Source organism: Macrotis lagotis, chromosome 3, assembly GCF_037893015.1.
Source record: "Macrotis lagotis isolate mMagLag1 chromosome 3, bilby.v1.9.chrom.fasta, whole genome shotgun sequence".
NCBI classification, from domain to species: Eukaryota; Metazoa; Chordata; class Mammalia; order Peramelemorphia; family Peramelidae; genus Macrotis; species Macrotis lagotis.
In genome coordinates this window covers 92,237,608-92,259,058 of record NC_133660.1, presented here as the reverse complement: position 1 = coordinate 92,259,058, position 21,451 = coordinate 92,237,608, and the positions used below count along the sequence as shown (strand labels likewise).

The window sequence follows — 21,451 nt, the reverse complement described above, 5'->3', positions numbered from 1 at the left end:
CTTTCTTGAATGCCAGTGTGTTGCTTTTTTGCATGAGTACTCCCAAAAAGAATACAAATATCTCATAAAACAAGTATGTATATAAGAAAAACAAAGGATGTAACATCCTCTCCACCCCAAAGTATGTAGTAAGTCTCTTCTTATTCCACTATGTGTGACCTACCTACGATGTGACTGCAGTTAAACTCATGGTCTGACAACAGGAGGAATACTTTTAAATTGATCTCCTTGTGAATATTATACTGCACAATTAGAAAAAGAAAATCTAGTTTAATAGTCATCAAGGTGCCAACACATGTCTTCTTTTTAATTTTAATTCATTCACTTTAACATCTAAAATTTAGTTAGTTTTTTGGTCTTTTTTTTAAAAGGAGGGCAGAGAACAGTTCATGACAGAGACAGGGTAGAGGAGAAGTTAAAGGGTAGGTAGGAAGACCAGGAATAGCCATGAGTGACAGACAAGGACACAGTACCATTTTCTTATTAATCCTTATGGTAACAATCCTATGTAGACTTAACAGCTGTTGACCATATGTATTGTTGCTCTTCTGGAGAGACACACCACCCTAAATCTCCTTTCACCCTAAGGAAAGAAATCAGTGTTGTTTTGGATTTTATGGTTATGAACTGTTCAAAAATACATGGCCTTGATTTTTAAATTTCTGAGAGAAAGAAAAGGAAAAGAAACCAATATTCATAGATCTTATTTTTGGATGATAGGACTTGAAGACAATTTGAAATATCATATATACAAATTTCCAGATGTTCTTTGTTTTATAAAGAACTTGGGCCCAGATTATGTTTTCCATCTATGTAGCACCATTTTTTCCATATGTAAAAAAAAGTCCAATACCCTTGAAATACTTAATGGAGTAGGATGATAGAGCTTGTGCGATACATTATATCACCTGGGAAAGGATTGTTGGATGCTAATCTTTTTCTCCCTTTATTGCAGGAGTACAAAGTCTCCAGCTGTGAGCAAAGACTCATTAGTGAAATAGAGTACAGGCTAGAGCGGTCTCCCCTGGATGACTCAGGTGATGAATCACAACAAGGAGATGGGTCGGTGGAGAATGGAGTGGCACCATATTTCGAGATGAAACTGAAACATTATAAGATCTTTGAGGGCATGCCTTTCACTTTCACATGCAAAGTGACTGGGAATCCAAAGCCAAAGGTAAACTGGGATAATAGTTTTCAAAGAGTAATATTTTCCCAACTGCAAGAAATTAGGACTCTCCTTTCTAACAGATAGTAGATACAAATGGAGAAAGGACAAAGGAGATACAGGATGCCCTGTGTATTCTGAAGATCCCTAAGAAAATAATTTCTTTTTTCAAACTCTCCCCCTTTTAAAGTTTTCTTTCATTTCTCCTGATTGTACCAGAGAAAAAAGACTAATGTAGGCAAAATTAGGTATAATGTGAATTTGCTGTTAACTGATCCTGAAAACTGAGTGTGAGGAAAACTACATTTTGAGGATTCTTGCACTCAAAGATAGAAATGTAGCTTTTTTACTCCTTTCAAAAAAATAATTTGTTGGGAAAATTTTAAATACAATTGTGCTGCTATTACAACAGTTCTTAACCTGGGTTGAAGAGCTTTTTTTTATTTTCAATATAATTGTTTTCGTATATAATTCTGTATATTTTATTTTGAGCACTATTCTAAAGAGGCCTTAATTAGATCCTCAAAAGGGGTCTATGGCACTAAAATGGTTAAGAACCCCTATCTAACAAGCTGAATTTTCCTCTCCGGTATGTTCTTACTTGCCTTACTCCATTAAGTTATGAAGGTGATTTCTTAAATGGTAAGCAAATAGAAGAGTGCCCTCTACTGTCATCACCAAATATTCACCATCCCCTATGGGTAGTTCCACTTAGGGAGAATTTAATTAGTTGAAGATAGAGAACACAAATATGCTTAAATGTTTAGTTATAGAAATCATTTAATTCTTTCATAAAACTCCCTAAAGATCTTTCATTTCTCTGTATACCAGCCCTCAAGGATTCCTATAATAATGAGCTTTTCAGGGAATGGGGAAAAAAAATTAAAGTAAAATTGAATCCAGTATTATAGGAACCTAACCAGAGACACCACATAATCTCTACTCTATCTATTATCCTTAAATATCCTAGATTTTGTAGGAGATTAAATTAGGGTCTAGAAGTTTTAGACTATCATTAGCTTCTTTCAGGAAAGATTAATAATTGATAAAATAATGTTCTCCTTTTCCCTTTGGGTATATCAGCAGTGGTTTCCTACAGTGAGTTGGTTAACAGTACAGGAAGGCCCATTGTTAAATTTCAGGAGACATTCCACATAAATGGAACAAATTAGGACCTGATTTATTGATTTGTTGTTGATTAGCCTTAATAAAATAAGGAAGAAAATAGTAACAAAGCAGTTTAAGCTTAAAAGGGCATTCTGGTTAATATCTTCCCCCCATCTTCCACCCCCCCCCATTGCTAAACATTTACTAATCCATATCTGTTAAGATAAAGGTGCATGTTACTATGTTTATTAACTCCTTCTCCCTCATTCATTTAAAAAACTAGGTGAAAATAAATAATTAAAATTATCCTAACATTAATATTATGGCACTGCCATTCACTGTTACCCTAAGTGAAATGATGATGATGATTATGATGTTCTTTTTAATACAGTATATGAGAAACATCATGGAGTGGTGTTGAATGAGCCTGTTATTCAGTGCTGGTTCCCTCTTGATATATTCCCTCTTGATATATATGGATAGAGCACTTGGTTGTGGAGTCAAGAAGACCTGAGTTCAAAAATCAGCCTCAGACATATAATAATTGCCTAATTGTGTAACCTTGGGCAATTCACTTAAATCCATTGCCTTGTCAAAAAAAAAAAAGATTAAGTTGTGGAATGATTGGTGTCGATCTGCACTGGTAAGGAATTTCCCCTCATTTCATTTATACAGAAGAAAGCTTGGGTCTGCCTCCTATATCCCTCCCACCAAAAAAAAAAAATAATAATCAACTATATATTTCTCTCATTTTTGGCATCTTCTATTTTCAGATCATTTACTATGAGATGCATGTTTAAAAATTATTATTTGCTTTTATATCACCTTCATTTGCAAATATATCCACCACTCTCTCCTCCTTTCCCCAGAGGTCTTTCCCTTAAAAACAAAGTGGAAAAAGCATTTCAGCAGAACTCTCCAACCCATTTGACTTCTGCCAATGTTCCACTCTCATGCTCTCCCCACTTCATACAAAAATGAGGGTGGTGCATTTAAAGAAGTATATATTAAAATAATTAGATAATTAATGTAAGCAAGGTAAATGGCAAATAACCAAAATTTATAAAATATCAGAGTTTAAATACTTTTTAAAGCCTCGGAGAGATAGAATCACTAACTTATGTTTGCATTTTATTTTTAAAAATATATAATTCATTCCCCTAAGTCCATAGTTTGAAGATTCAAATATGTTCTTGGCCTACCATAAGTACTTGTAGAGGTTTGCCAGGTTGTCATCCCAGGGTCTGAATGAAGAACAACCATATTTCTAGAACCAGGGGTTTAAAAAAATAGGTTTATAAGCATATTATAATGTGATACTACCATGAAGCCCTGGGAGTATGATGAGCACCTAATGGTAAAAGCAGGAACCTACCTGCTCCTTGAACTGAAACAGCCAGAAATAAACCCAGATATCCTCAAATTCATTTCACTCTTTTTTTTTTTTTTAGAGGTTATTTAAACTGATGAAACTGGGGTGGCTAGGTGATGTAGTGGATAAAGCACTTGCCCTGGAGTCAGGAGTACCTGGGCTCAAATCTGGTCTCAGACACTTAATAATTACCTAGCTGTGTGGCCTTGGGCAAGCCATTTAACCCCTTCTGCCTTGCAAAAAAACCTAAAAAAAAAAAAGAAGAAACTGATGAAACTGAATCCAGTTCTTTTCCTATTCTCAGGCCCCTGTTCTCTTATTACAGTAATAAGGGATGGGGAAAGACCTAAGATCTAGATATGACAGTGATCATATCTGCAACAACCACTTGTTTTAAAAAGAATCTATGGGGTGCCTTGAGGAATATACAGGAGGCATGTGGCTCACAGTCAAGGGGGGAAAAAACCCATAAAGGAGCTTATATAAGGTCCTAGATTTAGATCTGGAAAGGACCTCAAAGTCATCTAGACCAAAGATGTGCAGCCAGATTAGGATGGATGGAATAGCAGAGCAGATGTGTCATTTCCACTGTTTAAATGTTGTCATTTTCTGGTATTGAACCATCTAAGAATGTCAGAGACTTTGGGGACAAAATCTTTCCTTTCTGAATCTTCAGCAGTTGAGTCTTCAGTGGCTAGAATACCTTCAGGATCAGTTGGCAGGTGGCATCTTCACAGCAATTGCTTCTCAAGAAGTAAATGACTTGATGAGTCAGGGTTTGAATTTAGGATTTCCTGGCTCCAAATCCAACACTATGTTCTATGCTCCTTATTTCATAAGAGGCTTTGCTTGATCCCCCAGATACTAGTGCCTACCCAGCAGCTTCCACAAAATTATCTAGTATTCATGTGTGTTTGTGTATACATGTGTATGTGTATATGAACACGTGTTTATATACTTTCATATATATTATATACTTAAATGTATATATTGTCTCCCTTCAATAATATATAATCATCTTGAAGGTAGGCAGTGATTGGGTTTGTTGTTTTTTTCTTTGCTATAGGTTTTTCGTCTGGCACAGTATCAGACAAAAGGTGCTCAATAAATATTATTTGACTGATGATTATTTTTCATTTTGTTTTTATTATTACTTAATTATTATTAAGGGAAACCTCTTCCCTCCTTAAATAGTCCATTCTATTTTGGAGATAGCTCTAATTGTCAGGAAGCTTTTCATTAAATCAGAACTAAATTTGCTTTTTGCAACTCTCAGCAATTAGTCCTGCCCTCTGACACCAAAGGAAAAAACTCAAATCCTGCTATGTCTGTGACAGGCTTCAAAGACTTGAAGATAGCCATTACCCCACCCTCCAACTGAGTCTTTTCTTCTCTGGTCTAAACATCTCCAATTCCTTTAACTGAACTGCATGTCAAAGTCTCAAACCTGTCAACAACTGATTGCCTTTGGGCTGCTTTCCATTGAATAGTGTCCTTCTAAAAAATGTGGTGCCCAGAACTAATCAAACATCATAGTTGTGGTCTGACCAGAGCAGAGGAAACAGTCACTATCACCTCCTCATTATCAGCATCTAAGACTTTCCAAGATTACATTACCTTTTATGACTTCTGTACCATACCATCAGTCAGTAAACATCTGGTAAAGACCTGTGCCAAGTGTTAGGGATACCAAAAAAAAAAAAAAGGCAAAAAACAGACCTTGCCCTCACAGAACTCACAGTCTTAATGGCAGAGATAATATGCTAACAATGTTTTTATTTTGTTATGCTTTGAAAGATGTTATTTACAGGCAACAGAAAAGTCAGTTTGTAGGCAGAAATTGAAGATCAGTCAGTAAGAATCTCATTTTAAACCCACTGTCTTTTAAACAAATAGCGGAAATACAAAGACAAAACTGAAATCATATCCTGCCCCCAAATAGCTTGCATTCTAATGGGTGGCATATAGGAGGGGAAAAGGCAATGGGTACATATATAAGTACCTTCAGAATATGTGCGCAATTAATACAAGAGAATTTGAGGGGAGATGTTTGATGGGGCAATTTGTGATAACAGCTGCAGAACTATTCATACTCCTGGACCCAGTGATCCTATAACTAAGACTATACCTTACAATGTTATCAAAAAGTATTCAGAGAAACTTTATCCATATTAGCAAAAAAAAAAAAGTAAAACATATACAATTAGGAAATAGCTAAATAAATCTTGATATCCAAATATAATGGAATATTAATCTTCCAAAAGAATGGGCATTAAAGGGGCGGCTAGGTGGCGTAGTGGATAAAGCACCGGCCTTGGAGTCAGGAGTACCTGGGTTCAAATCCAGTCTCAGATGCTTAATAATTACCCAGTTGGGTGGCCTTGGGCAAGCCACTTAACCCCATTTGCCTTGCAACCCCCCCCCCAAAAAAAGAATTGACATTAAAAATGAAAAGAAACAATGGAAGAAGCGTGTGTAATTCTAGGGACAGAACCTTTTTTCATTTTCTGTGAGGAATTCCTAGATGATCAATGTAGATTGGCACTTTCTCTGCAATGGAAAGTTTTAGAGAATTGCTCAGATCAGAAGTGTCAAACTAGACTCAGCAAAACTCCCAAGGTGGGCCAGAACTAGATTAAAATATAATGGGGACATTTTTTTTAACCACATAGAGATTATTAATTTGATTTTAACACCACTGGGAAGTTAAATGACTGGCCCAGATAACCTAGCCAATGTGTGTAAGAGACAGAACCAGAAGCCAGGTTTTCCTCCCCCAAAGCCAGCTTTCTACCTACAATACCATGTTAGCTGCTACATACACTCACATGCAAGTGTGTATTTGAGTTCAACAATGTAAAAAAAAAAAGTCAGAATTCCATCAAAATTTGAAAAAGAACTCATAAGTGGAAACAAACAAACAGGATATTTTTGTAAATTTAACATTGCAAACAATCAAATTCATAGTTTTGTTGTTGTTCAGTCATTTTTCAGTCACATCTGATACATCATGATCCCATTTGGGGGTTTCTTTGCAAAGATACTGTAGTGCCATTTTTGCCATTTTCTTCTCCAATTTATTTGACAGATGAGGAAATTGAAGAGGTAAATTTCTTGCCATTGCCAAAGGTCTTGCAGTGGTGTCTGACCCTGGATTTGAACTGAGGAAGATGAGTCTTGCTTGATTCCAAGTCTGGATATTCTATGCACCACCTAGCTAACTAAAGTTTTATGTGGTTTTCATTTTTTTTTCACTATTTGAATGACTTTCTTGTTGATAATTCCATAGGTCTAAGATTTCATAAATGGTTAAAATCAAACCTCATATACTCTAGGAGTTCTGTCATATATGAAGAAGAAAATGAAACAAACTTGGTGTGGTCCCTTTATTAGTTTAAAATGAAATAGATAAGCATATAAGAAGGTCCCAAAGCTGAATTCAGAAAAGGTAACTAAACTTACAGTTTGTGAATCAACATTTATCTTTTTAGTTCTGTATATGATGGAGGAGAGGTGATCTTTGCAGATTTGTGGGGGGTGGGGTAGGACAAGTGACCAAATTCAAAGACAGCGCAGGAAGAAGTGAAGAAAGCAAAACTGAGGCATTGAATGTGAAAGAGAATGATGAACCAAGTTTAGATTAAAAAAAAAAGATTACACTTTAGGAAAAGTAGATAAAATTTTGATTAAGAATCTCAATTTAAAAGAAGGAATAACTTCCAATAGAAGTTCAATTATTCCAAAGTTGTCCTCTCTCAGATTACCTAATATTATAGTAAATTATGACTACAATTATGTTTTTTACATACTTTATTTCTTCATGTATATTTTCATTAATATGGTGTGGATATACTCTCTAGGGGGCAGCTAGGTGGTACAGTGGATAGAGCACCAACCCTGGAGTCAGGAGTACCTGAGTTCAAATCCGGCCTCAGACATTTAAGAATTACCTAGTTGTGTGGCCCTGGACAAGCCACTTAACCCCATTGCCTTGCAAAAAAAAAAAAAAGGTATACTCTCTAATAACACAGATTGCTGTACTTTCATGCCTTAGTAGATGCTTTTTTAGATTTCCTATGCCTGAAAATTAAATACTGTCCAACCACATCTAATGATGAACAATGTCTCTGAACTCAGTTAAGCTGGTCTTCAGACAAAAGATCAATAGTTCATCCCAAGCCCTACATTCAAGCCCTGGCAAGTATTCTATTCCATTGGCATAGCCCTTGGAGAAATAATGGTGCCCCCTCTCCCCCCCCACCCCCATAGCAATGAGCATCTAAGTGCAGAGTGTTAGTGAAGGAATTTTTGTACAAAACAAAATATAATTTAATGGCCTTTGCTCTTCACAAACTGGAACCAAGTGGCTAGAAAAGAAGTTTTTCCATCACTTTAATGTTCATTAATATTTCACTTTGCAGATCTATTGGTTCAAAGATGGGAAGCAAATTTCTGCAAGAAGTGATCACTACAGCATTCAAAGAGATCCTGATGGGACCTGCTCTCTCCATACCACAGCCTCCACCCTAGATGATGATGGAAATTACACTATCCTGGCTGCAAATCCCCAGGTAAAGAAAGAGAGGTGTGACTCTGGAATCAAGCAACCTAGTCTATAATTCTTTTACAAGGTCTTCAGTCTAACCATGGCCTTGTTCAATTGAAAAGTGAAGTCATCCTTTGGCTCATGTGAAATTTTGTTTTGTTTTCAAATACTACTTTGTTAGAAAATAGAGAACCTTTTATTTAATGGAAAAGATGCCTTAATATTTGCCTTAATTAACATTTCTTTGTTTCACTCATCACTTCTCATTAATCATATCAGATATGCTTTTGAAGGAATCATTCTAGATACTCACTGGTGACAGAAATATAAATGTAATGAATGAAGACCTTAAAATATATATTAAGTGAATAAATGAATTAGTTAACTAGCTAATTAATTCATTCATTAAGCACTTGCATTGTGCTAAGCACTTGTGATACAAATGGAGAACATGAAATAGTCCTTGCTCTCTAGAAGCTCACACTATAATTAAGGAAGACAACACATAAAAGAAAGCTCAGCCTCAGGGTAGATAGAAAAATCTGGAGGGTGCAGGAGTGGGGTGAATTGTTTGACTCATTAAGCTGCATCAGGAAATCTATGACAGTTCTCAAGGTGCTCATAGGCATGGCATAGAGGCAAGTCAGAGACCCTGGAAGATCTTGAGATACAATGGTAGGTCAGAAGCTAACTTACAGTTATGGGAAAGAAACTTTTTATAGTGATTGAGAGGTGTTTAGAATACTTTTTGTGATTCATTCGCTGTTTTGCATCCTTCATGGCAGGCTAGTAAATAAATAGATATTGATGAAGCTAGTTTTGATGTCAACTATGTGGTAAAATGTTTTACAAACCATAAATCACTGTAATACAAATGTTAGATATTTTTATCACTCCATCCACAAATGCAGATTTCAGCCTTTTCAAGTCTTTCCATCTTGTGTGATTCTTGCCTTTGTTTTTGCATTTATCCTTGAGTATCTACCCTGATCTCCTTCCTTTTATTAATTTTGGGGTATCATTACCTTAAAGTCTTAAGACTAAGCTTCCTAAAGAACAAGGCATATTTGGGTTTTTATTTACTTATTTTTAGGGGTTTTTTTGGCAAGGCAATGGGGTTAAGTGACTTGCCCATGGTCACATAGCTAAGTATTAAATGTCTGAGACTGGATTTGAACTCAGGTTCTCATGATTCCACAGCTGGTGTTCTATCCACTGTGCCAATTAGCTGTCCCTGATCAGGGTGTAGTTGAATCCCCCAGTGCCTCACCTGTAGTTGGTACTTTAAAAATGCTTATTGCTTGGTTGCTGTATTATTAGCTTGCCTTTTTTTTTGATCAAACATGCTCTAAATAATTTCCTCCATTCCTGGAACAATAATTGGAAATTATTGTCCTCCTGTTGTAGCCCACTCACAAATCTCCACATTTCTTTACATTATAGTCTTTTGAGTTAGGTGTAATTCTTTCTGGAGCCATTATATTCCCTAATTTTAAGACATAGAAAGTTATATCACCAGAAAGAAAATATTGTTATTAAGGAGAGGGACAGTTTAGAATTATTAAAAGTACTATGATTTCCAAAATGTAAACCTAATCAGTCTTCTATTTCTTACTAAGATGAATTTATTATCCATATAAAGGACTCATTCAAGATTAAATAATTCTTTTGGGTTATCCTTTTAACTTGTGAATATAGCTTTATGTCTTAAAATCAGGGAATAATAATCAGGGTGTGTATATATACATATATGCACATATATAATTTTTTTTAAATAGAAAGAGAATAAACATAGATTGGAAAGGGACTTCAGAGGTCATCTAATCTATCTCCTTCATTTAACAAGTAAAGAAAATGAGGAACAGAGAGATTAAGATAAATAGATCCTGAATTTGTTTCTTATTATTTATATCTTGGGCATATTGTTTCCTCTTGTAAGGATTCACTTTCCTTTTTTTCAAAATGAGGGAACTGTATCTAAGGCCTTCCTAGCTCTAAATTCTATGATTTTCTAACCCAGTCCATATAGTGCTACCATACATATACTTGTGGTTGAACTGGGAAGGATAGTCTCTAGATAGACTATGACCATAGAGTATGAGTAAATAGCATCTTGGAAGAAAAATTTCCAAACACTTTACTGCCTGTGTGGGGTCCTCTTAACTTATGGCTTCCTCTTCTAATTTCCTTCCACCCACATAGGGAACAACTTAAGGAGCATTCATGGGCTTTCCTAACCATTACAGCCTCAAAAAGAGAAAGGACCAGATATTAGGACCATAGAATAGGCCACAGGAGAATGGTTTGTGGCACTGGGGATGCTGCTATACCAAAGAATGGTTGGACCTTCATTACAGGTCCCTAATTTTGCCTTGTTTAATTCTAAGGGAACCTTCTCTGGGCTGGCCAGTTCTTTGTTGTTGTTGTTGGGGTTTTTTTTTATTTTTGCAAGGCAAAAACTGGGGTTAAGTGACTTGCCCAAGGTCACACAGTTAAGTAATTATTAAGTGTCTGAGGTCAGATTTGAACTCAGGTCCTCCTGACTCTAGGACTGGTGCTTTATCCACTGCACCACCTAGCTGCCCCATGGGCCTGGCCAGTTCTAACAAATCATTTCCTAATGTCTATTCCCTAAAAAATGGAACAGGAGAGGTGGGACAAAAAAAAAAGAGGCTGAATCATGGACTAATTTGCATTGGCCTATAAAGAACTCTTCCTTGTCCTGCTTCTCCACCAACTGTTGGGACAACATGCCTGCCATGGTCCTTTCAGATTCGGTCTAACTTTTAAGTGAAGTTAGTAGAATTTCAGAGCTCCTGTCTTGAGCTATTTGTGACTCCATATGGCCCCCAAGACTATCATACCAATCTAGAACAGAATATGGGTGGTTCAACATTATACTTATTGGAAGTCATCTTCCCTACCCAAATAACCAAGCAGAGGGAGTAAAAAAAAAAACTTTGAATCATTCTCTCACAGGATAATAAGGCCTTGAATAATATGCAGCTGACCAGGATAGAGACATTTATCTCACATTAAAACTGCCATGGGAGATTTTTTTAAATGCCCCCCTGTAGCCTAGACAGATGCACTTCAAACTTCTTAGCAAGACTTTGCCAATATGTCTCAATTCTAAGTGCAAAACTTTCTGCTTTTTAAATCTTAGGTCTTCATTTAGCAGGTATTGCCAACCACCCAGAATCATGCCAAACCTCATGTTGGTTTTGTGAGTCACTGCATAGAAATTGGGATGAGATTTACTACCCATTAGAATCCAGAGTGGTATTTAGAAATGACAGGTGGCAAACCATTTTTTGTGCCTAACCCCCAGTATGCTGTATCCTTTGTTGCAACAGGCATACCTCCACAGAACCATCTAACAGACTATTTTGTCATCCCAACCTGGGAACATTTGTCAGTCTAAAGTCAATTGTTATGCTCTGGATTTTGCAAATTATAATATTAATCCTCTAAGAAAAGCCCTATTAAAAGTAGGCCCTGTTCCGAAACTTTTTTCCAGGCTCTCTTAATTTCCAAAGCATAAGATGGTTTGCATTGTTGTGAGTTTCACTTCCCAGAAAATTAGTTCTTTATAAAGTGCTTCAGAAAAATCTGGAAACTATATAATTGTGAAGGAAGGAAGGAAGGAAGGAAGGAAGGAAGGAAGGAAGGAAGGAAGGAAGGAAGGAAGGAAGGAAGGAAGGAAGGAAGGAGAAAGGAGAAAGGAGAAAGGAGAAAGGAGAAAAGGAAGGAAGGAGAAAGGAGAAAGGAGAAAAGGAAGGAAGGGTGAAAGAGAAAAAGGGGAGGGAGGGAGGGAGGAAAAGAGAGAGAGAGAGAGAGAGAGAGAGAGAGAGAGAGAGAGAGAGAAGAAAGCAGGGGGAGACCTCCCCCTTTTTATATAGTACATTGCAACCTGACATAATATGAAATGACCAGAGGGGAAGAGAAGAGAACTGGAGTGGAAAAGTCAGTTGGTTAATGAAACCCAGACGGTCAAGAATCCCTGAACAGTGGAAAATAATTACAGTAAGCAGCCAGAGAAGCAGGGTGAGGACCAGGGTTAAGAGGAAGATATTGAAATTCAATGAGGGTTATTTTATAGTCCATAAAAATAGAAGCTTTTTTCAATGATGTTTTCCCACCTGGATTAATCTTTCTGGAATAAGTAGCCCTTCAGATTCTGGTTGCCAATGTCCAAATTCTACTTTGGAGAAAACATGCAGCTATGACCATCTATGCTTCTCTGTATCCTGTTTGGTGTATGCTGCAAGAGAATGAAACAGCCACAGTTCAGTGAGAACAATGAGAGATCACATACCATAAGACCAAAAGCGAGACCAAAATGAGAACCTAAGAGAGTTTATTTTAGAGCCTAATCCTATCTTTAAGACATAATTTAATCTAAACACGAATGTTGTGTTCTGTGTTTACATGTTGCTAAGTGACCCTACAACATCACGCCTGGATTCTGGAAATGTTCTCCAGCAGTTGGTAACTTCCGCTGGTTGCAAATCATGCTTAAGAGAGGCAAGCTTTTGCATAGACCTGAGTGCTACAAATTGAATTTGATAAACCATGAAATATAAATGTTATTTCCACTTTGCATAAATAACAGGCCTGACACAAGGGACTGGATAATTTTTGCAGGCTAGAGGTTTAATGCAAAAACCCAGCATAGCCCTAGGAAGTTCAGTGTTGAACTCTGCAGGCTTGTTTGGAATTGAAAAGTGAAACACAGCTGGGCTTGTTAGAGAAAGGTGGTCTTGTTGATGATGTTTAGTTTTTGCCCTAGGAGGCTTCCGGGCTCATTTCTGGCAAGAGTTTGCCTCCCTTCATGTAGAGAGCACTATTCAGTGTTGGTAGAAGATGGACAAATTAGTAATATCTAATGAAACTCTGTTAATGAGTTAGCAGGAACAAGTAAGGATCATGATAATTAAGGCTAATTTGTGCAAAAAGAAAAAATGAATAGCCCCTAATTCTTTAGGAGAGACTTCATTACAAACAGATCCACATCAGACTGGCCTCAAAGCATCATTTCTCCCAACACTTTTTTGATACCTTTGAAATATAAAGAATTTAGATTCACTATAACCTAGCTCTAGACATAAAACTAAATTCACATCATGAATTAGGCATCATTACTGGATCATGGACAAATATAACAGAGGACAGAATAATCAGTGAAGGGTTGATCACCAATTGCTAGCCCAAAATATTACATACAACTCATCTGATTTCAATATTTCCACAGCCTCCTTTGGCAGCCACAGAGCAGACCATCTGCTAGTGGTAGAGGCAAAGAATCTTCTGGAGCAGAAGCCACAGAGAGACAGGCTTCATGGGGAATTTTCAGTAGGGGAAAAAAAAACTGTTGAAGAACCTCATCTTCTAGAAACTTAAATCTCCCCTTCCCTTTATCCTTTACCTTGCTCTAAATGTACTTATACTCAAAACAAATATTTATTGTGTGACCCTTCCTTCATATGAAGGGGCATTTATTTCTCCTTAAGAAAGGGATAAACAATTACCAAAACTGCTTCACACATACAACTCTCTCCCTGTTAACTCATTCTACAAAAATACATTTTATATAAATACATAAAAATATATAAAATATGTTTTATATAACAAAGCTATTATTTCTAAATCTAGAGATTAGCTTAGGATACCATCAAACTTAAAACAATGAATTACTTAATACAATGATGTAGCGTAATGTTAAATCTGGAGTCAGGACCTGTATAAACTGAAGTATATCACTTATATCCTTTTCATATTCAGGCTCCTTATTTTTAAAATGAGATTGAAAAGATGATCCCTGAAGTCCCTTTTTATCCTATATTTTATAGTTCCTGGTCTGGGACTATAATTTTATAAAAGAACAAAGCAGATAAAGATGTAAATGTTTAACTATATCAAGAGATAGAGGGGAGGTGGGGGGGGAATGGATGAATAGTAAGGATTTATAAAGCATTTAAAGGTTTAAAAAGGACTTTACCTTTCTTTGATCCTCAAAATAGTCCAGCAAAGAAGATACCATTATTTTAACCACATTTTAAAAATGAGGAAAATTGGACTGAAATTGGTTAGGTATGTGTATATGTACTGGAGATAAAAGGGGGGTTGTACTAATAATGTAAGAGCTGTATATAGCCCTCAGTTTCCCTCAACTCTTTATAACTTTCAAATATTTCAAAAATCCCCTGCTAAGAAGTAAACCAAAAAAAAAAAAAACAAAAAAAAAACAACTTTGCAAGTTATCTACCAAAACAGATTCAGGCATGAAAGATGAATTTTCTTCTCATAGTCAAATATATCTTTTACTCTTGATCATTAGATTTGAAAGGGAATTTTTAAGATTCACTAGTTCCATTTCCCTTTTTTTTAATAAAGGAGGAAATGAATCCCATAGATATAAAGTCACTTGCCCAAGGTTTCACAGTTAATTGGCAAAGCCAGGATTCAAATTCCCTAAGCTTTTGACTCCAAAAGCAATATTTTTATTTTTTTAAACTACACTACAGCTACCTCTTTTCATATACTAACTCATTACTGTGTTTCTTCTCCAGGTCCTAAAGCTGAAGGATATTTTGAGCATGTCTAACATCTTCCTTATCATAGCAAAATTTCAATTCAACAAACTATTTAGGAAGACTCTCATAAAGTCTTTTGTAGTGTAATCTTACTTATAAAGTCAGGGCCTTTTTTAGAGCCCTAAAGGACTTTAAGGGATGGAGGGTAGAAATTGCTTCTACTCAAAAACTTCATATATTTCACCAATTAGAGAGTTATCTAGGATAACATGATCTTATAAAAATCAATTCCTTGGGGCAGCTAAGTGGTGTAGTGGATAAAGCACCGGCCCTGGAGTCAGGAGTACTTGGGTTCAAATCCGGTCTCAGACACTTAATAATTACCTAGTTGTGTGGCCTAGGTAAGCCACTTAACCCTGTTTGCCTTGCAAAAACCTAAAAATAAAAAATCAATTCCTCTCCTCACCCTCAGACAATTCCTACTAAGGACTTAAACTGAAGATTGGCTTTATTTTAATATTTTTATTGAAGATATAAATCTTCATATCACAGTCATTTCACAGTGATTCCCATCCCTTAAAACAAATAAGAACAGTCAAGCAAAACAACAATTTCCCCAGGTCTACAAACATATGCCTCATTCAACCTCTGAAGTCTACCATCTTAAAGCAGAAGGTTGACTACATCATCAGTCCCCTGGAGTCAATATTAGACATAACATTGATAAAGTCTTTCATTATTGCTTTCCTTTACAATATTTTGGACATTGTGTGCAAAATTATTTTGATCAAGTGCTTTCACTACATGTCAGTTCATACAAGTCTTCTCATCTTTCTCTTTTTTATATTTTTCCAACTAATAAACTTTTTTTTTCTCTCCCTCCTTCTCCTACCTCCATCATGGAGGAAGGAAGGAAGGAAGGAAGGAAGGAAGGAAGGAAGGAAGGAAGGAAGGAAGGAAGGAAGGAAGGAAGGAAGGAAGGAAGGAAGGAAGGAAGGAGCAAGAAAAACACTTTTAACAAGTATGAATATTTATGCAAAACAAATTTTCCCATTGATCAGTGTCTAAAAATATATTTTAAGTCTATCACCTCTCTTCAGGAGGTGGATAGCATATTTCATCAAACCTCTAGAATAGTAATTTATCATTGTAATGATCAAAATTATAAAAGCTTTCTAAGTTGGTTTTCTTTATAATGTTTTTGCCATTGCATAAATTGTTCTCATGGATCTGCTCACATCATTCTGGGTCAGTTCATAAAGATCTTCTCAGTTTCTTGTGAAACTGTCCATTTTGTCATTTCTTACAGCACAATAATATTCCACTCTATTCATAGAACCTAATTTGTTTAGCCATTCCCCAACAGATAGGGATGACCTTAGTTTCTGGTTTTTGTTACTACTAAAAGAAATGCCATAAATATATTTATATATATGGGTCTTTTTCTTCTTACTCTGACATCTTTGGAACATCATAGGCCTAGTAGTTATCCATCTTTTTTTTTTCTTAGAATATGACTGACTACTTTTCTAGATGATGTCTCATTGTCATGTGGACTCCTTTCTTAATTAAACGTTTAATTATTTTAAATACAAATTCAACTATCATGAAGCTAGAGGAAAAGGGCAAAAAAGAATTATATATATAAAGATATGACTGTGCAGCTTAGGTTTTTTAAAAGGTATATATATTAAATTTAATCTGATAGACTTCCTATGTCCTCTTCTGAATTTCTTTGTTTTATTCTGTGTGTGTGTGTGTGTGTGATTTTTAGGGGTTTTGGGGGGGGTAAGGCAATGGGGTTAAGTGACTTGCCCAAGGTAATACAACTAGACAATTATTAAGGGTTTGAATTTGGATTTGAACTCAGGACCTCTTGACTCCAAGGCCAGTGCTCTATTCACTGCGCCACCTGGCTGCCCCCGTGTGTGTGTGATTTTTAATGTTTCCTTGGCTCTCTTATATTTTTCCATCACTATCAGTACCCAATATCCTACTCCTGCTGAATCTCTCCTTCCCCACACAAAAGCCTTTCCTTGAAAGAAAGTGACCCTGAGGTCTTGAAGGTCATACCAGGGAAGCACAAATACTGACAGTTCCTATTTAGCTGGAAAGATTTCAAGTACAGGCCCCACAATGAATTGTGCATGCCTGTCACCCAAGGACCAGCCTCAATAGGTTCAGAGATACTCATCACTAGACAGTCAGGCATGAAATGATTTTTTTTTCTTGACACAGAAATTCACGAAATCTCTGCTGAGGCATGGAAGGATTGTGATCTGTAATTTTAAATGATTGGCATTTATATAGTACATTAGGATTTATTTTCTTTTTCTCTAGGTATCATGGGAGGAAGTACTTCCATGAGAAGGATCATACATCCTTGAAATCCTAGAGTATGATTTATTCTAGCATGATTTGACCACAATAAAAACCATATACAAATTATAAGAATTTTGTCCTTGAAATGAGAGGAAATATGGCCAACCCTGGAGTCAGAAAGACCCAGAGTCAGAAAGACTTTAATTTTTTGCTCTGACATATATTGGCAGAGTGACCATTGGCAATATATTTAACCTCTCAAAGCCTCAAGCAAATTTTGAAGATTATAAATGCTAGACTGACCAATTTACATTGATGGAATGAGTTCCCACACATTGGTGAAATCATAGGTCCAAATTTTTTTTAAATCGTTAAAATGTCAAAGCCTATAATGAGGAAGTCATATCACCTATTTATACAATTAAAACTATTCATGTAAAACAAAATGTACTGGCCCCTATTCTCCATCTTCTACCCAAAATGATTATGGTTTCTACATGTTTACTTATTAAAGCAAACATATGCAGCCTTTTGGCAGAACATCAACTATTTAAAGTATAATAGGGGTCTCCTAAGTATGTGACCACCCAGCTTTCCTGTTGCAATTGTAGACTTCCAGGCTTAGATGAGCCTCATTAGGAGACTCCAAGCCAGCTTAACAATTAGGTTTATGCCAAACATTAACCAACAGGTCAGCATGAGGAGAGTTAGCCTCCCACAGTCTTTGTTTTGGGTACAAATAAACATAAGGTAACCTGAATGGAACTGATTTCCATTAGTAACATTATACATCATCTTCATGAGGATTTTATGAGAATTCTGCCGAGTGTATCTGTGTTAGTGACAGGAAAAATATTTAATGATAGTGGGAATATGTAAGAAATATGCATATTGGTATCCATGTGTGGTATTACTCCTGAGTATAGAGATGATTCTACTCATAATCACTCCTTCCAGTCCAGTAATTCCTTTCCCTTCTTATCTCTCTGTCTCTCATACTCAAAAGTCATAAAATGACAAAAAGTTGTAAGAGTCTGTAGCTATCTTTGAAATCAAAATCCTTCATTTTAGAAGGGGGGAAACCAAGATCCAGAGAGGTAGAAGTCTTTGGACCAAGGTAAAACAGCTAGTTAGTGAATTTGAATTTCTTTTTTTTTTAATTTTACAATTTTTCCCCTAATCTCACTTCCTTCTCCGCACCCCCACAGAAGGCAATCTGATAGTCTTTACATTGTTTCCTTGCTATACATTGATCAAAATTGAATGTGTTGAGAGAAAAATCATATCCTTAAGGAAAAAATAAAATATAAGAGATAGCAAACTTATATAATACATAACATTTTTTAAATTAAAGGTCTTTGTTCTTTGTTTAAACTCCATAATTCTTTCTTTGGATACAGATGGCATTCTCCATCATAGATACCCTAAAATTGTCCCTGATTGTTGCACTGATGGAATGAGCAAGTCCATTAAGGTTGATCATCACCCCCATGTAACTGTTAGGGAGGGTGTACAATGTTCTGGTTTTGCTCATCTCACCAGTTCATGCAAATCTTTCCAGGCTTCTCTGAAATTCCATCCCTCCTGGTTTCTAATAGAACAATAGTGTCCCATAATAACTTACGTATAACACAATATGTTCAGCCATTCCCCAACTGATGGACATCCCCTCGATTTCCAATTCTTTGCCCTATACAAGTGATGTTTTTCATGATATCTTGGTATTGTTTTTTTCCCCCAACACCAACAACTCTGTCGCAGGTGGATCACATTCTTTATGATAAGTCCATGGCAAAAGTTATTTCCATATTTTTACACCCTTGCCATTGCTGATCTCAACTCCCTCCTTTCATTTTTCTCCACTACCATGTACTGTATTTTCTCTCTCCTTTCACTCTGACTCTGCTGTAGGGTAGCTGAGTGGTGCAGCAAGAGGCCCCGAGCCCCCATACCACCCCTTAGGCCCAGCATCCACCTGGCCCTATGGTCCCAGATAGGCCATCCAATCCCAGCCCCTTGCAAGAAGTAAAAAAGAAAATGTATTATATCTGACCACTCTCCCCCCATGGTCCATCCTCTCTTCCATGACTCACATCCCCCCCTTCCCCGTGTCCCCCCCTCTCCTTCTTACTCCAGATGCCTATACCCCATTGAGTATATATGCTGTTTCCTCTCTTAGCCACCTCTGATGAGAGCGAAGATTCCTTCATTCCCCCTTGCCTTCCCCCCTTCCATATCATTGCAATAGCTCATTGTAATAAAGAAAAATCTTATTATATGAAATATCTTGGCCTATTCCCCCTCTCCTTTTTCTTTCTCCCATTACATTTCCCTTTTTTTCTTTTGACTCCATTTTTACACCATATTTTATCTTCGAATTCAGCTTTCTCCTGTGCTTCAACTATAAAAGCTCCCTCTACCCGCTCTATTAACTGAGAAGGTTCATATGAGTATTATCAGTGTCATTTTTCTATACAGGAATACATGCAGTTCATCATCATTAAGTCCCTCATATCTTCCCCTTCTCCTCCAATCTCTATGCTTCACCGGAGTCCTGTATCTTAAGATCAAACCTTCTGTTGAGCTCTGGCCATTCCAACAGGAACATTTGAAATTCCCCTGGTTCATTGAAAGTCTGTCTTTTTCCCTGGAAGAGGACATTCAGCCTTTCTGGGTAGTTGATTCTTGGTTTCATTCCTTATAAGCTCTTTTGCTTTCCAGTATATTATATTCCATATCTTGGTATTGTTGAATCAAAGGGTATGCAAATTTTTATTGCCCTTTGACTGTGAGAGACCTACTGACTCTCAATTGCAAGGTTCTTTACACTGCTCTGTGATTCCTCTCTTCTACCTTCTTGTATTTCTTCTCTTATTATTCTTTTAAGATTGTTAATCTAGTCCACACAGTGAAATTGTAGCTTTCTTTGAATCTCTTAAGTCTTCTACTTTTGCATCAGCATCTTAGCAAATAGCACCTAGCTGGGATAGAGGTGACAAAATACTCAGGTGCCCCACAATACTCCCAAATAAAGCCCAAATAGATTAAAATTTAATTGGGAAATATTCAATAAAATAATTCAGAGATCTTTCTGTACAATTTACTGGTCTTGTTTATATTTGAGTTAAATATTTTGTTATTTGAATAACTGTTTCTGTAGCAATCAACCAACAAGCGTGTATTGTGTCTGGGCATAGCAATGACAAAAATGAAATAGTCCAGAAGGAAGGAAGTAAGGAAAGAAGGAAGGAAGGAAGGAAGGAAGGAAGGAAGGAAGGAAGGAAGGAAGGAAGGAAGGAAGGAAGGAAGGGAGGGAGGGAGGGAGGGAGGGAGGGAGGGAAAGGGGGAAAGGAAGAAGGGAGATAAACCTTGGTAGAGTTGGATGACCAAGATTCTAAAATCCATACCTCTTTATTATGCAAGAAGAAAATAGTTCTATATGTATCTGCTGATCTGATTTCATCAATGTGGACACTTCCATTGGTAGTGACTCCTTCATGCCTTTGTAGCTAGTCTCTATAAGTTAATGTAATCCCCCCCAAATTAGCAAAGTTGTACAAAATTAAGATCTTTTGCACAATATATTATATACTTCATCAATTATAATAGCATTTAGGTTAATAGCATTAATATCAATCTTTGATATACATCCATATCTTTATCAAACTGAGAGAGATAAAAGAAAGAAATAGATGATCTGGAGAGCAATCCAAGGGAGAACAGCAAAGATGATGAAGAAAGGCATTGAATTCATATTAGAGTCCAAAAGTACCTTTGAGGCTATCATTTTAAAAATGAGGAAATTGAGAACCAGAGAAGCAAAGTAATTTGCCCAAGGTCATACACTTAGTATGTGGGAGAGCTAGTATTCAAACCTATATCCTCAGACTCCAAATCCAGTTTTCATTCTGCCATATTAACTTACCTCTGTTCAAACTTGTTCTTTTTGGCACCAGAAACAAATTTGTGAGCAATGGGTAGCCGTTGAAAAAAAAGGAAAATTTGTCCTTGATGCCAGGAAAACCTTCTCACAATTCAAACACTTCAAAATTGGAATGAGCTGTATTGGGAGGTAGTGAGTTTCCCCTTCATTGGTAGAGTTGAAATAGAGGCTTAAGTATGTCATAGCAAAGATCCTATCCAAGTTGGATATAATGGAGGAAATTCTGTGGTGATCTTTACTATACAAAATTTGGCTTTTGCCAGGTATTCAGAGTTCCATTTGCTATGGATATTGAAGACTACCTCACAGCAAGATGACTAATTGTCCCCTGGGTTTTTAATTCAGAATTTCATTTAAATTAGAATTTCAGAAGATGAAATGGCCTTTACAACCCAAAGTAGAACAGCCAAGTGTCGTTAAGAGTACTGCATGACTACAGATCTTTTAAAAGCAAGCA

At 36.5% G+C, this 21,451-nt stretch overlaps 1 protein-coding gene across 4 annotated transcripts in view; it reads left to right on the top strand.

Moving 5' to 3' along the window:
• The window catches only part of PALLD (palladin, cytoskeletal associated protein), a 498,686-nt gene that overhangs the window by 458,586 nt on the left and 18,649 nt on the right, over nucleotides 1-21,451 (top strand). For all 4 annotated transcript variants that reach the window (XM_074228994.1, XM_074228995.1, XM_074228997.1 and 1 more), the window contains 2 exons: nucleotides 956-1,177; nucleotides 8,069-8,218. In XM_074228994.1, the coding sequence (XP_074085095.1) occupies nucleotides 956-1,177; nucleotides 8,069-8,218 (372 nt within the window). The remainder of the gene's footprint in view (nucleotides 1-955; nucleotides 1,178-8,068; nucleotides 8,219-21,451) is intronic.